Source organism: Equus asinus, chromosome 9, assembly GCF_041296235.1.
Source record: "Equus asinus isolate D_3611 breed Donkey chromosome 9, EquAss-T2T_v2, whole genome shotgun sequence".
NCBI lineage: Eukaryota > Metazoa > Chordata > Mammalia > Perissodactyla > Equidae > Equus > Equus asinus.
Window position 1 is genome coordinate 19,329,145 of NC_091798.1, and position 15,048 is coordinate 19,344,192.

At 38.4% G+C, this 15,048-nt stretch overlaps 1 protein-coding gene and 1 long non-coding RNA gene across 2 annotated transcripts in view; one reads left to right on the plus strand and one right to left on the minus strand.

Annotated features, from left to right (window-relative positions):
• Nucleotides 1-350: 350 nt before the first annotated feature.
• On the minus strand, nucleotides 351-7,206 carry CCNG1 (cyclin G1). Its single transcript, XM_014842756.3, has 7 exons — nucleotides 6,968-7,206; nucleotides 5,520-5,780; nucleotides 3,619-3,872; nucleotides 3,004-3,082; nucleotides 2,824-2,922; nucleotides 2,400-2,594; nucleotides 351-1,614 (listed from the first exon to the last, which is right to left on the minus strand). Exons 2-6 carry the CDS (start codon nucleotides 5,778-5,780, stop codon nucleotides 2,403-2,405), a joined length of 885 nt encoding a protein of 294 aa, XP_014698242.1. The 5' UTR covers nucleotides 6,968-7,206; the 3' UTR covers nucleotides 351-1,614; nucleotides 2,400-2,402.
• A 200-nt stretch (nucleotides 7,207-7,406) lies between these two features.
• LOC106832157 (uncharacterized) overlaps nucleotides 7,407-15,048 on the plus strand; it is a 209,574-nt gene continuing 201,932 nt past the window's right edge. The window contains exon 1 of the long non-coding RNA XR_011506121.1: nucleotides 7,407-7,478. This is a non-coding gene — a long non-coding RNA (uncharacterized lncRNA). The remainder of the gene's footprint in view (nucleotides 7,479-15,048) is intronic.

Sequence of the window (15,048 nt, forward strand, 5' to 3'; positions counted from 1 at the left end):
AGAGGGTTTGCCCAGAACTTTTGGTGGGCACAATCTAAGGGTGAGTTTGTATTAAGGACATCCACAGTAGTGATCAATCTCAAGGACAAAAGTGACCAATAGTGCATAAACACTAACTTTTTAATGAACATTAAGCATATTTATCAGTGTCTAGTTTAAAAAACCATCAGAAAGTAAAAAGTGTCAATTAGTCAATAGTCATACCATTAAAAGAGATTTTGTTTCTACTACCATGCATCTTTAGTGCTAAATTTAAATATACTGAGTAGATAGCTTTTTATTGTTTTTACCACATTGCCAAAAAAGTTAATTGAATCAGAGGAGAAACAGAAGACCACTCAGCAAAGGAATGCATTTCAATAACTTTATTGAAAGGTATATCCCTTGGTACCAGAACATAATGGTAGTTGGTTAGGTTACCTCTGCCAACTCAAAATTAACACTGATGTATTCAAAATACTGAAATCTATCAGCCTTTTGGGAAAACTGAAAAATTACCCACAAAACATGGTGTACAAAAGTATAAGATACATTGTGGTTCTTTGGTTTACTTTTCCAGTGCTTATTTACCCACATGATATCAAAATTGGGTACAGCCATCCTGGATGGACTCAGGCTACACGCTGTACTGAGTAACCGTTTACAACACTTTTAACGCTGTAGATCTCCTTAGATTCACTGACTTAATAGAAACTCCTGAACTCTACCATCAGTAATCTCACAATTACACAGATGCCTACTTACTTAGTAACTTTCTTTTGGCACAGTAGGGGCAATTTGTGAAAATATATTCACTTCCTTTTAAACAAAATTCGAAATTAGAAGCAATGACAGTTTTATAAAAACAGTCCTTAGTCCTTAGTAAAAACTTCTGGAGTGTTAAATTGGCAAGTTTTAAGAGGGATGTTAATTTACTTTGAGTTACAAATACAATAAAGACTAATTTTCTTGATGGGGCTAGGTTGCAGCAGATTTTGTATAAAATTTTTTTATCATGGATACATACAAACGTTACCTGTTTTCTAGAAAAAATATTAAAGATAATATGCCAAAATTACTAGGTCTTCAGTTTTCTTTATATAAAATATCCTCAAATTTAAATGTAATTCCCATGTAGCAATAAAGTCCGCATCTCTAGATTATGTATTACAGGCGCCAAGAAACCATTTTTACTGCCTAGAATAGTGACTTGTTATGTCTTAAAAGTGCATTTGTGAAATGTTCGTTTTGATGTAAACCTCTTAATTTAAAATTTAAATTAAGTAGGTTACCATTTTTAATTTTACCTAAATACAATATATTGACCCAATATAGAAAGTTGGATCAATGTTAGAAATGAAGATTCACAGTTTACCTTCCCAGGCTTATTTGCATTTCACATTTACGCTCTTAGCTTTGATTTGTATGCCTCACTCACAGATGAATTCAAATTTAAGCATAATTCCTGTACAGCATAATGTTAATTAGGCAGTTTTCCCAAATCTGAGCACATCAGTGCTAATCTAGTTGTGATGTTTTGAGGCTTCACAGCTTAAATCCATTAGAACATTAAGGAATCCACAGCTCAGGATTGTGGAGAGGCTTCAGAGAAGAGTTTTTGTTGCTGTAATAATCCTATTTAAACAAACAAAAAATCAAGTTATCAGAAGTGTCCCAAACATAAATCTTACTACCTGTTAAAAATGGACTGTTCATATCTAAGATTCATAATCATGTTATATGTAGATTTGTTCAACGTTAACATTTAGTCATGAGTAGAGAAAAAGTTAAATCACCACTGTGAGTTAAATTTAGGGGGCAAGAATGTATGTCATATCAGTGACGAAGTTTATGTTTTTTATGCACGTAACTACTTTGCAGTGTTCCAACTGCCATAGCAATGATACCCCCAATGTGGAGACAATCTACCACAACTTTTTCTTTAGGTACAACACCCAAATTTATACTGATTTTGCTTAGAAGCTAATAGTCTCAAATCAGTTCATAAATGCTTCAATTTGGTCCTGTTGTCCTGTTCAGGCTTGTGTAACTTTAAGTGAGCCAGAGCTTCAGTCTACATGTAACAAATGATGTGCAATTAAGAAAATACGGTTTTAGTGCTACTTTTAAAATTCAGGTCATTAAGGAGGATGCTGTTTTCTGAGCTGATAATTTAATGAAATGGCTAATGCATATATCAAAGGTTGGATAATTCCTTACTCTGAGAGTTTTGTACCTTGCACGTAATAAATGCCCTCAAATATTAGCTGACAAGATCAGTCAAATCATTTTTCCCTTTGCTATTCAACTCCATTTTGTTTATTTTGAAAATAATTCAGATTTTAATTCTTGAAATGCAGAAGAAAACTGTAGCATTAGAAAATTTTCTCTATTTGGAGAATAACTATGAACAAATTTACCAATTAAGGGACCATTTCAGGAATTGTTGGCAGGTGGGTTATTCTGTAGTAACTATGCTTTAGTTGCCGTGCAGTACGCCCCGAAACAATCCATTTCAACTTCTGAACATTCGGTTTGGAACACTTGTTCGATGAATATTCAGTTAAACACTTGGATACAAGCTCTTGCCAGAAGGTCAAATCTCTGCCATTTATCTGTGCATAAATTTTAAAAAATTATTACTCAAAATAAAACTCCGACAGTATTTAACCACAGTAATAACTACAATCTTAACATGCGTCTTTCCTTGTCAAAAAAATTTGAGGATAAGCTACTTAAGTTTCAAATAAACACATGGTATCTCATTTTACTTCAGGAAATAGTACAAGTGGTTTAGTTTCTTTTACAGCTGTTAACAGGCTTTAGGCTATGACCTTGACGTACCTTGGAATGTTTCTGAAGACATTCTACTCCTTCTGTTAACTCTACACACTTCTGGGCCTGGATCTCCAATGCAATGATAGACAATGCCAACACAGAAGGCTAAAAAGAGATAAATTTTAAAGTAAATGTTGAATATAAAAATAGGTCTACAAATAGGTTTAACCTTTATAAAATATTTACCTTTGCTTTAGAGAATATGATCCTGCAGTAGCATGCCTTAAGTTGAGCTTCTAGTCTTTCAAAATTAAGGCTATTCTTCCTTTAAAAAGAAAATGAGGTTAATTTTACATAGATAATTTTAAATCTAGTCAAAAGACAAATTTTTAGAAAAACATTGAAGTTACTTTAAAGTGAAGTTTATGCACACTTATCATAGGAAATAAATTATTTGAAGTACAGAATTCCCCTTGCTTTGGAGATGCCACCACTATCAAGATTTCTTTTCATTTTAATAAATTTATTTTTGCATCTACTAAAGTTACTTTTTCCATAAATCTATTAGATGCTTAACTTATTAGTTTCTATAAGTTAACTAGTCTATAAATGGAAAATATAATTTAAAAAAAAGTTGAAATGTCCTTTAATCCCCAAAATTAGCCTTCACAGACTTCAAGAAGCTACTGACAATTTAAGGTCTTCTCACTTCTGCTGGACAGTGAAGTGAAATTTAAGGAGCCAGAGCTCTCATTTTATTTCTTTTGATTGGAATTCTCCCAGGATATTGATTTCATGCACCATCCAGACAACACCATTCTGACTTCCAAATCTCCTTTGTTCAAAACCAAGATCACATACCTTTCAAATGGCAAGTTTTCTTGAATGAGCGAATAATAGAGTTGCAGAAATTGAAAGGCAGTAGTAGCTTTGACTTTCCAACACACCTTCTCCAACACAATCTTTTCCATTCTCATCAAGTCTGAAACCGTGAACCTATACTGGCTGATTCGGATCAAGTCAGTTGCTAACGGGACATTCCTCTCCTCTTCTATTGATTTTACAGCCAAGTAGAAGCAGCTCAGTCCAACACACCCAAGGTGCTTGGGTTGTACCTAAAAAGACAATAAGCCCATGTCCTTACCTTATTTCAATTAAAAAAACAAAGGATAATCTAGAACTCAGATCCATCATTTCAAAACTGTATCTCTGAGGTAATATTTCTCACTTGAGAAGGACTTAACGAGGTCCACTCATGTCTCAACTGTAGCCTGTCAACCCTATGCACCCCACCTGGAACCCACTTTTGAGTAAATGGACTAAGTTTCAGTAAAATGTTTGGCTCCAGCACATAAGAATTCTTACTTTTATTGTTGTTGTTGTTTAGATCACTGCAGAACTATAAGCACTGTGTTCTGATTGGACCAAATCAGTTACCTGGTCAAAGGCTTAAAGGAGGACTGAAACACCTTACAGCTTATGCACAAAATTTCCTTCCAGAATGTTGAGTGTTTCCAGGCTGTTTTCTTTGTAGTAACACATGTAAAATAGTTTTTAAATATTGTAGCACATATTGTTTGTGCTCCTGTAAAGCTCTATTCTCTACTGATCTCTCCTTTTTAAAAATTTATTGATCATTTTCTGAATGTCTACAATGAGAGGCAGTCAAAATTCTACCGGCCTAACTAAGTTCTGGTCAACTGAAAGTTTGAGAAGCCTTTACCAGTATTTGTGTTCTCCTCCTCTTCTTGGAACCCCCTAAGCAATATACTTATGCCTCTTTTGAGGTATAATTTATTTTTCTTATTATGCCGTATAACTGTATGATAATTGTCAGTGCAAACATTATTCCCACATAAGATTTTAATATAGTCAAGGGACAGATGTATATTATTCATCTGTGCAACATTTATAGTCAAAGGTCGTGCCTGCACATGGTGTCTAAAGCGTTGTTTAGTCTATTGAACAAATTTCTTGAATAATCCAATTAAAGACTGAGTTTCTTTTGTATATGATACATTGTTAGGTACTGAAAACTAAATGAGTTTCATTTTAATTGTCACATTATCTCATCATCCACCAATGACCATGGGCAAACAGAGAAAGCAGATGTATTTTTAACAGTCAAGCTTGGAAAGCTACACTGATGTCCTGCTTATCCAATATAGGGAAATAATTATATAAATGCTCCTCCTTCAGAAGATAGTCTCCTTTCTACTGTATGCAAAATGAGGCTGGAAATGCCAAGCATAAGCAAGACCTGAGTAGGTCTAAGGCTAAAACAATTAGAACTTTATATATGAGGAGAGATTAAGAAATATATACTCTGTTGACTAGGTATGTAGGTGATTGACAGCATCAAAAAATATATATTTATATTCTCTAATTCTTAACCATAATCTAGCATTCTGATTCTAACACATTTCTTTAACCTTAAAACAACAGCAAATAAATGAAAATACCCAACGTATCAAGAAAGATTTTTAAAAACAACAGCCAACTCTCTTACTGGGAGACCCTGCAATTAATTATTTGATATTAGACTATTTTTCACAGTCAAATCTAATAAATGATGTATTACTCTTGATTATAAGGAAGAGTATTCAGCAATTCTGTAGTACATAAAACTACTATGTTTTGGCTACTTGCTGAAAATAAAAAAGGTCAAATTTTTGACTACTAGCCCAAAGCTAGCAATTCCATCTCCAAAACACATTAAGCAAAACTAACAAATACTCAGGGTAATGTAGCTTTAAACATACCTTCATTTTGGACAGGAATCTGTCCAGTAAATTCACAGCTAGAGAAAATGTCTCTGTGTCGAAGCCAAAGAACTGAGTTAGACTGAGAAGATCTTTTACTTCAAAGTCCCTTAGCCTTGCAGTCATCCTGAGGCCATTATCGTGTGCAGATTCAATTAGTCTCAAGCCGCAGACCTTTGGCTGACATCTGGACTCCTGTTCCAACAGGGCATTCAGCTGGTGTAGCAGTTTCTGAGAGTCAGTTGTCAGTACCTCTATCATCTATGTATAGAACAAAGCCCAGAAAGGAGTGTAAGAATAGCCCTTCCTCCGCTGTGTTGTCCCAAGTGCTTTACAGCACAAGTCGCCCCTCTTCCAGTGCTGCTGGTGAATCTAAGTCACTGCACCGTGCCACCTGTTATTCCCCCCACCCCACTCATTGGTCACATACTAAATTGTGCGTTCCTAGAGGGCAGGAGCCATGCCTTTCTAAACAAAAATTGCAAAAAATACAAGAAGTACTTGTTCACGTTATTCATTGTCAAGAGAGAACGATGAATAGATGCTGTAAGACAGGATACCAAAACTTTGAAATGAGATGGTAGTATGTATTCTGCTATGACAGGATACCAAAACTTTGAAATGAGATGGTAGTATGTATTCTGCTATATATTGACAGTGTGAACTGTTGAAGTTAGTTAATTTTTCTTAGTCTTCAGTTCCTCATCTGTAAAGTGGGTATAAGGTTATCACCTACCTCATAGACTTGTGTGGAATAAATGAGCTCACCTAGGTGTAGAGCTTGGCACATATAATAGGTGCCTGAGAAACACTGGACAATAATAATGAACTTATTTCTATGTCTGTAAAATGAGGTATCTATACCTGTCTCTCTGAATGGCTCGGAACATTAAACAAGATGATTCACGTAGAGTTTAGCACAGTGCTTGCTTGGCACACAGCACTCAATAATTGTTAACGTTTACTGGTGTTAGGAAAGAAAGCTTAAAGAATGCTGTGGGAGCACGCAGTGGTGGCCGGAGGCTAATTTAGCCTGCAAAATGAACCTGGGAGTTTCATTAATTTAAGCCTGGGTATTACACATCTACTATGTCCCAGGGACAGGCTAAGCCCTGGTCCCTCCGCACACCAACTGGAACACAGGAGGGGAGGGGATCTTTAGGCTCGGGCGCCGGAAGGGGTGGGCAGATGAGGAGCCACTAACTTTACGGGTCCAACTCTTTCGCCCCTGGGCTGGTCCCTGGGACCCGACTGCCCTGACTCTAAGACACCTCTGGAGGTCGGATCTGGCCCCGCCCCTCCGGGCTCGGACTAGCCTGGACTAGTTGCTTACAGCAGCGGGAGAGTTAATCGAAGAAAAGGGCGCAGGCCAGACCTATCCCTCACCCCGCGCCCCTAACCCCGCTCCCCACCCGCACCCACAGGTCAACCCCGCAGTCCCAGCTCACCTTGATCGCTCCTCAGCGGTAACCACCCTCCCCGGGCCTGCTCTCACCTCACCCCACGATATCAGATCCGAGAGGCCTACGAGGCGAGGGGACTCGCGGGCAAGAGGGGAGAGGCCCGGGGAGGGGAGCCGTCCTGGGAGGAGGTCTGCGCAGCGCCGCCCAGACAACACTGCCCTCCTCACGGTCAGCTCGGAGCCGAAGGGGCCGTCCCTGACCGCCTCAGTAATATATTGGAGGGCGGGGTTTTCCTGCGAGGGGGGAGGAGGGCGTTTTGACCGCTGATTGGTGTAGTTCTTTTGATGGATGGCTCCCTCGGCCCAAAGAGGACTGGTCCGTATAGGGGAAGCAGTCCGGCCAATCAGCACACAAGCTCTATTATCCTGGAGTCAAATTCTCCGCCTCTTGAGGCCACGCCCCCTACCTCTAAGCGTCTCTCATTGGAGAATTTCCCAAAGTGTCTTCAATGAAGAGGAGGGCGAACTTAACGCTGCACGCACCAACCCCTTCCCGGGTAAGGTCTCTGCTGGCAGTCGATTGGCCAGAATATCATTCCAGAATGTACTGGAAGTTTTTGTTTCATGCGGTTTAGTAGAGTGGTTCTGTCCTCTCTTTCTGAAAATACGGTGGCTAGTTACAAAAAAAAGTAAAGCGTTGATTTTTTATTGCAGTTGGAGAGGTGGTGGATTTTTTGTGGTGTGGCTAGCTTCCAGAGATTTCTCCCTGTGAGCTTTGGCTATCAATTGATCCTTGCCTTATGTTGCTTTTTGTAGAATTTATCAGAGTGGAGTTGGGCTACGTAAATTCTTGGTCTTCTACCAATTTTCTGAATTTGATTTTTGAGCAGATTGAGATAGAAACGTTGGTAGTTTTTCAGTGGCGTAAAATGAAAGGTGTGTGATTGACTGTTAAGAAGAATACGTGGGCAAAATTTTAATGTCTATGAATCTTCACATCTGTGTGTGAAGCAATATTATTCTTTATATTTACTGTAAATGAACTTAATCTGTGATTTGAGCCTATGCCAGGTTACTGGGAAAATAATTAGCTTGAAGCCTTCCTGGTGCCGCTCCCTCTCTCTCCCCCACCCAGATTGTCACAAATGAGAAGGTCCTACATTAAAACGGCCTAAGGACTGGTAAGGAAGGAATCAGTTATCACTTCTCATGGCCCCTTCTTAATTAGTGGCTATCTGATCTTGGAAAAGTGAAAATTTGAAAGATTTGCTTGCATCTTTGCTATTTGCCTTGCCTTGTGCTTTCCTGCGGCAGTGCCGCAGAACCAAGCCCTGAAATGGGGACTGAGTTGTAGGGAGAAAAGGGAAAGGAAAACCAGGCAGAAAAAGTTAACATCTCAAAATAATACCTCAGCTACATAATCAGGTCAAAGTGCGGCCTTTCAAATGGGGAAGGGGTCTTGATGCTCCTTGAAAACAAACACGTAATGAATGTAAATGGGCAATTAAAACATTTAAAAAGTATATCTCACAATAATGTGTGAATTTACAAATGTACGTGTTTCTCCTTTTGGCTTTTAGTCACAAAATTAGGAATGTATACACATGTACTCATACTAGGTGCCAGTGAAGAACAAACTGTCCTCGTGGAACCTGTAGTCTTGTGGACAATAGAAACATCTAGACTTTGGAATAAAACTGACTTGTTTTCAAACTGCAGACTGCTAACTAGCTATGCGACTTTTAGCAGGTTGTTAAATCACATTGTTTCCATTTTCTTTTCTCAAAAATATGAAAAGTACCTTATTTGTACAGTTATTAAGAGGATTAAATAATGCAAAATACATAAAGAGGTAGGCACTGTGTCCAGAACACAGTAAATACTTGATAAATGGTAGCCTTTATTATTAAATTACTAACGTTTCTTTGGAAATGTCTTGCTTAAACGTACATTTGTGTTTTTTCTATTGTCAGATTTAGCCTTTTATTCTCAGCTTAGAATCAGAGTATTAGAATTGTTTATTTAACAGTAATAAAAGTATCTAAATTGGGTATATGAATTTCTACACCTTGTTTATATTTGAATTTTTCACATAAAGCTCTAGGTAATGTATCATTGTTTATGTGATAAAAATGTTTTCTCTCACATTAGCATCTTGCTATTTTTCTTTTTATTGAAATCTGAAATGCCTACATGGAAACAATTGTTTCAATAGCACTGAAGAAACATTGATTAAACATAATCAAGTCAAGGGGACATTTTTTACCTTTTCTCCTTCCCCTCATCCCCACTGTTATTTTTATTCCATCATATTAGAATATAGAGTATTGTTTAAATAATTTAAGAGGCCTAATTAGCAAATGTGCAAATGTAAGACTCAATTATATACTCTTGTAAAAGAAGGAAAATGAGCCCTTCACTAACTATGATTTTATTTTTAAAGACGTGTAGATTTAGTAATGAGTTTCTACTAGGAATTTTTCAAATGACTAACTGCTGGAGTATTTTCTAGGCTCAATGATATATTCAGCTGCCATCTTCATACTTTCTTCTCCATCACTAGTTAAGTGCATCAAGAACCAAAGCTCAGAATAATAGCCTTGAGGCTGGGCAAGAATCCCAGGCAGGAGCAGGAAGATTTAATCATATTCTCTGCATTGTAGACCACAGAAGTGCCTTTGAGCAACAAAAATTCGAACAAGCAGGTATAATAGTGATGGTGTGTCAGATGCTGCCCTGACTCATAGGGAAATTCCTAATTGATTCTGTTTCCACCCTGGAGATTGGAGGAAGCTTTGCACCTTACTCTGTTCAGGCTCCCTGACAAATGTCCAGAACTTTTGGTTGTAGGCTTGTCCAACTTTGATGAGGGCTGAGGAAGTGAGGCTCCAAAGGATCTCAGCAGAGTCCCTTCCCCTCTACTTCCCGATCCTTCCTGGAACTATTGATTTTAGCCCCTGCCACCTCCTCAGCTGTTCTCTAGTACATCTGCCCTGTCTGATTCATTTGAAGAGAACTTGCTTGGCGGTGGCTTCTTTGAGTCTTTTTTAGCCTCTGGGATCCCAGAGAAATTGTGTATAATCTAGGGGGTGGTGGGGATGCCAGGAGAAGGATGCATAGAAAACAGACTAATAATGTCAAGTATATCTTGCCATTCAGAAATTCTGGCTACCTCAGATAAGTAACCCCTTCCAATTAATTGAGAGTTTACTATATTCCATGAAAAACTAAACTTTTGATTTGTCCAGTAATTACTGCTATAGAAAGGCGCTGGGAAACACTGGGGAGAGATCCCCAGCTCTCTAGCATTTAGTTTAATGGCCATAGACTCTGTTGAGTGCAGGGCTCAAAGCCAAGAGCTGCCAATAATAAAAAGTTTGCATTTGTTTTATGGTTCCCATGTGCCAGGCCATGTGCTGAACTTAAACACACATGATCTTATTTGGTCCTCTAACAACTTTGATATTATTATTATCTTCAGAAATGCAGGGTATCTTGTATACCTCCTGTTTAGTAACTACTATTTACTGTTTACTGAATATACTTTACACATAACTTGAATTTGGATTTTACTGCATTTTTAAAAAAAGTTTTTATTTTGGATTTCAAACTCATTACTGAGCTTCAACAATCATCATTTTGCTTATGTTACCTATTTATTTATTTTTTTAAGATCCTATTCTTCCTTTTTCTCCCCAAAGCCCCCCAGTACATAGTTGTGTATTTTTAGTTGTCGGTCCTTTCTAGTTGTGGCATGTGGGATGCCACCTCAGTATGGACTGACGAGAGGTGCCATGTCTGCGCCCAGGATTCGAACCGGTGAAGTCCTGGGCCGCCAAAGTGGAGCGCTCGAACTTAACCATTCGGCCACAGGGATGGCGCCTGTGTTACCTATTTACTTTATGTTTGTCCAAATATTCAACAAATATTTATTGAGGACTTGCCAGATGCCAGACCATTATGTTTTGTGGTCTCAGATTTAGAATGTTACAGCTTTTGTGCCACATGGTGTATTGGCTCTTGTTCTCTGTGAAGGTCAGGGGTTGGAAGGATCAGCTGGGTCCTTGCCCTCCAGGTGCATCTCTTCTCTGCTCTGAAGCCCACACTAAGGTGTTTCTAGGGTCTGCTGCTGTGGTAGGAGAGGATGGGAATGGGGAGCGATAACAAGTCCTTTCCTTATTCAGGTTTCTGCCTGGGCTGCTAATCTCCCTCCCGCAGAAGCACACACACACACACACAACTACATAGAAGGTTTTGACAGAGTTGAGATTTGGGAAATGAAGTATTGCACTTTCTAATCTAGCTTTTGTGTCTGTTTGCACTGTACTAGAATAAGGGCCCTCATAGGTCAGAACTTTTGTTCTCTAGGTTGGCCTTAAACTGGTGAAGGCTTTCCTTATTTCAGGTTACCACTTTCTTCATTTCTTTAGCCTTTTAACTCTTTAACTCCTGATCTGAGTTTTGAAAGATTTAGCCATGTAAAGAGGCTAGTCCAGACGGCATTCCAGACAAAAGCAACAATTGTGCGTGTGCAGAGGCACAGAGGAAAGAGAGAGTAAGTTGATTTCTACAAATGAAATATAGATTACTCTGGCTAAAGCATGGAGGTGTTGAGGAAGGGTGTCTAGCAATGCGATGGGGAGAGAAGCAGTTGCTCATCCTGAAGGGCCATGTATAATATTCTTGGAATTTTGCACTTTATTCTACAGGCTTTGGGGAACCAACCACGGAATTTAAGAGAATACCACAACTGGACTTATGATTTAGAATGACCATTTGGCATCAGCCTGAAGATTGGAAAGAGGGGGCCAAGACTGGAGTCAGGAAGATCAGTTAAGAGGCCATTTCTTAACCAGCAAAAAGTGACAAGACTGAGGGAGTGAGAATGGGGATAGAAAGAACGAGATGAATTCAAGGGACTTTAGGAGGTAGAGCTGATGGATTATGGCGATTGATTAGGTTTCATTGATTAGGGGATAAGGAGGAAGGAGGAGTCAGGAATAATGTTCAAATTTCTGGTTTAAGCCAAAGATTGAATGGAGATTCTATTTACATGCTAAGATCAGGGAATACAGGAAAAAGACCAGGATTGTGGAGGAAGACTGAGCTAGACATGCCTGAAGGACTTCCAGGTGGAGATGTCCAAAAGGCACATACAGAAACATTTGGTGCTGTAGAGAGCTTTGGGACTCAGCAGAATATAGGGGGTGATTCGAGTCATGGAAGTAGATTAGTTAGGGACAAGAGAGACAGGACAGAATATGTTACAGAAATCAAGAGAAAGTGTTTCACGAGAGAGTGAGCACCAGATAGTGCAAAGAGGATAAAATGAAGTATGAACATTAAAGAGAGAAAATGAAATCAATGAATATATAAACCACTCTTGCAGGGAACTTGATTATGGGCATAGAGGCAATGGGCAGAGGGTGGATATGATATTGAGAGAGAGATTTTGCTTTTCAAAGATGAGCTAGACTTGTGCATGTTTACATAATGCCAGGAAAGAGCCAGCAGAGAAAAAGAAGTGTCTGACTGCTGGAACAATCTAAGGCCTCATATGATGCTAGTCCATTTACATTCAGTCAGCTGTATTGTTATAGAAGCTTCTAGTCAAATACTCACAGACTGCAATGGAAGGGAACAACATAAAGGAGCAAAAATTCTATGTATTTACCCTGCTTAAAATTCTCTAAATAGGTGTTAAGAAATATCGCTAAAGGCTTTATAAATGTTTGTTTTCTATAGCTGTTTTAGATTCATAATTTTCAGTTTCAAATTATTCAAAGGACTCTTCTTGATTTAAAATATTCTGACTTGTCAAGATTGGGAGTTTTATATCAGTGTTGAAGTAAGAGTAATAAATAAAAGCATACATTTTATGTACCTATGTGTAGTTAAGCAAGGCATCAATTTGCTTAAGCCTTCTTAAAATATCTAGCTTTAGTTGGAAGTCATCCATGCACAGATTTAGCTCAAATAGAGTAACAACTTTAGGCACATTATGGAAGTTTCTATTTTTAATGGAAATATACATATATTTACATCATGCAATCATAAGTATGTGTGAACATGAAAATACATGGATGTGGTAAGTAATACTAACAAATAGCATTGATATAGATTTTTCTGGAAGACATTCCCTATCAATCCTGGCCACGTAGAAGAACTAAAAAGGAGTGGTTTGGTTGAGACATTAAAGGACAGACTGTGGTCTGAGTCTCAGTTTCCCCAGTTACTGGCTTGCACACTCAGTACTTTCATGTTTTAATTGAGAAATAATAACAGTACTACGTCAAAGGTTGTTGTGAGGATTAGTTGAACTAATACTTGGAAAGAGCCCATGTAAGGGCTTAATAAATGTTAGATATTATTATCTATAGAAATAAGTAACCTTCTGTGAGATAAATAAATGACACCCCACGGTGCGGTTGACGTCAATGACTAAATATATTTAAACTGAGTGATGTTATCAAGGTCTTTGCCCTTCATTACTTACAACAATATGTTAGTCTTCCAGTTGTTTTCACTTTAAAGTGGGAATTTATCTCCTAGTATGCTAGCTATAAGACCTCATAAACTGGGAGGAGTTGGTTTAATACACATCGACTAACAAACATAAACCAATATTTTAAGTTTTTGTTTAGTCTTTTTTCTAAGTATTTTCCTTAAGTGCACTCTCCTTTATATTTGAAAGTGTATGATGATTCCCATCAAGAGATAATGGTATCTTCAATTTTTAGTCAACTTCATAGTTTAAAAAGGACTTTCACGTATATTTTCTCACCCAAACTTCCTAGAATCCTTGCCAGATTTTCAGGGCAGAGATTGTGTGTTAGTTTGCTAGACTGCCATAGCAAAATACCACAGACTGCGTATATAACAGATTTATTTTCTCACAGTTCTGGAGGCTGGAAGTCCAAGGTCAAGGAGTCAGGATAAATCTTCCTGATGTCTCTTCCTCTTCTTATAAGGATAATAGTCCTATTGGTTTAGGGCCACACCTTTATTACTTCATTTAGCTTTAGTTATCTCTTTAAAGGCCTTGTCTCCAAATATAGTCACATTGGGATTAGGACTTTGTAGGGAAGGAAGATGTTTCCTCTACCCACTCTGGGTCCTTCTGGCCAGAAAACAAATTAAATTCACGTGAGACAGAATAATAGGAGAAAATTAAACAACACTTTATAACATGTATATATGGGAGAGGCTCAGGCAAACTGAGCAACACGCCAAAATGGCTGAAGCCACCACCTTACATATCATCTTCAGCTAAAGGCAAAGGAGGATTTTGGGGGTGGGGAGAGTAGGTTATGGGAGATTACCAGACAAGTACGGTAAACAAGAGTCAGGTTATTATGCTGACTTGAGTCCTTGCCTTCCACATTGATGAGAGTTTCTAGAGATAAGGTCATCCCTCCTTCATGGTATGGAGAGGGAGGCACATTTACAGATGGAGATTTCCTTTACAAATGTAAATGTCTCTTAACAAAGGGTAAGTGCATTCTACTTTTCAGAGTTTCTTTCCTGTCTGCAGTTTTTAAAAGTAACCAGCCCAAAATAATCCTCATGCCAAAGAGACATGTCTTGGGGTGGCCAGTTTCAGTCCCCTACAGATTCAATATATGAATTTTGGGGAAGGGACACAATCTAGTCCATGACAGATTGTGATCCATATTTTCTTGGATAGGACAGTAAGGCCAGAGAGGTTAAATGACTTCAGGGTCACTTGACTTGTGGATAACAAGTTAGAACTGAAGCTCAGCACTTTTCATTCTCCTATTTTTCCCACATCATACATCTCACATTCCCTTCTGGAATTACTTCTCCAGAAGTACTTTCTCTTTTTTTGGTGAATAAGATTGGCCCTGAGCTAACATCTGTTGCCAATCTTCCTCTTCTTTTTTGCTTGAGGATGATTGTCCATGAGCTAACATCCATACCAATCTTCCACTACTTTATATGTGGGACACTGCCACAGCATGGCTTGATGAGCAGTGTGTAGCTCTGCACCCAGGATCTGAACCTGTGAACCTTGGGCTGCTGAAGCAGAGTGTGCGAACTTAACCACTACACCACCAGGCTGGCCCCCCAGAAATACTTTCTTGGTGGCATGTGTTCATGAAAATG

Excerpts from the sequence above, each read along its gene's own strand:
- CCNG1 (XM_014842756.3), bottom strand. The coding sequence starts at position 5,780 with ATGATAGAGGTACTGACAACTGACTCTCAGAAACTGCTACACCAGCTG. Across the intron at positions 3,083-3,618 it reads GAAAACTTGCCATTTGAAAG|GAAGAATAGCCTTAATTTTG; the intron begins GTATGTGATCTT and ends TTCTTTTTAAAG. Across the intron at positions 2,595-2,823 it reads GTCTTCAGAAACATTCCAAG|ATAAATGGCAGAGATTTGAC; the intron begins GTACGTCAAGGT and ends ATTTATGCACAG.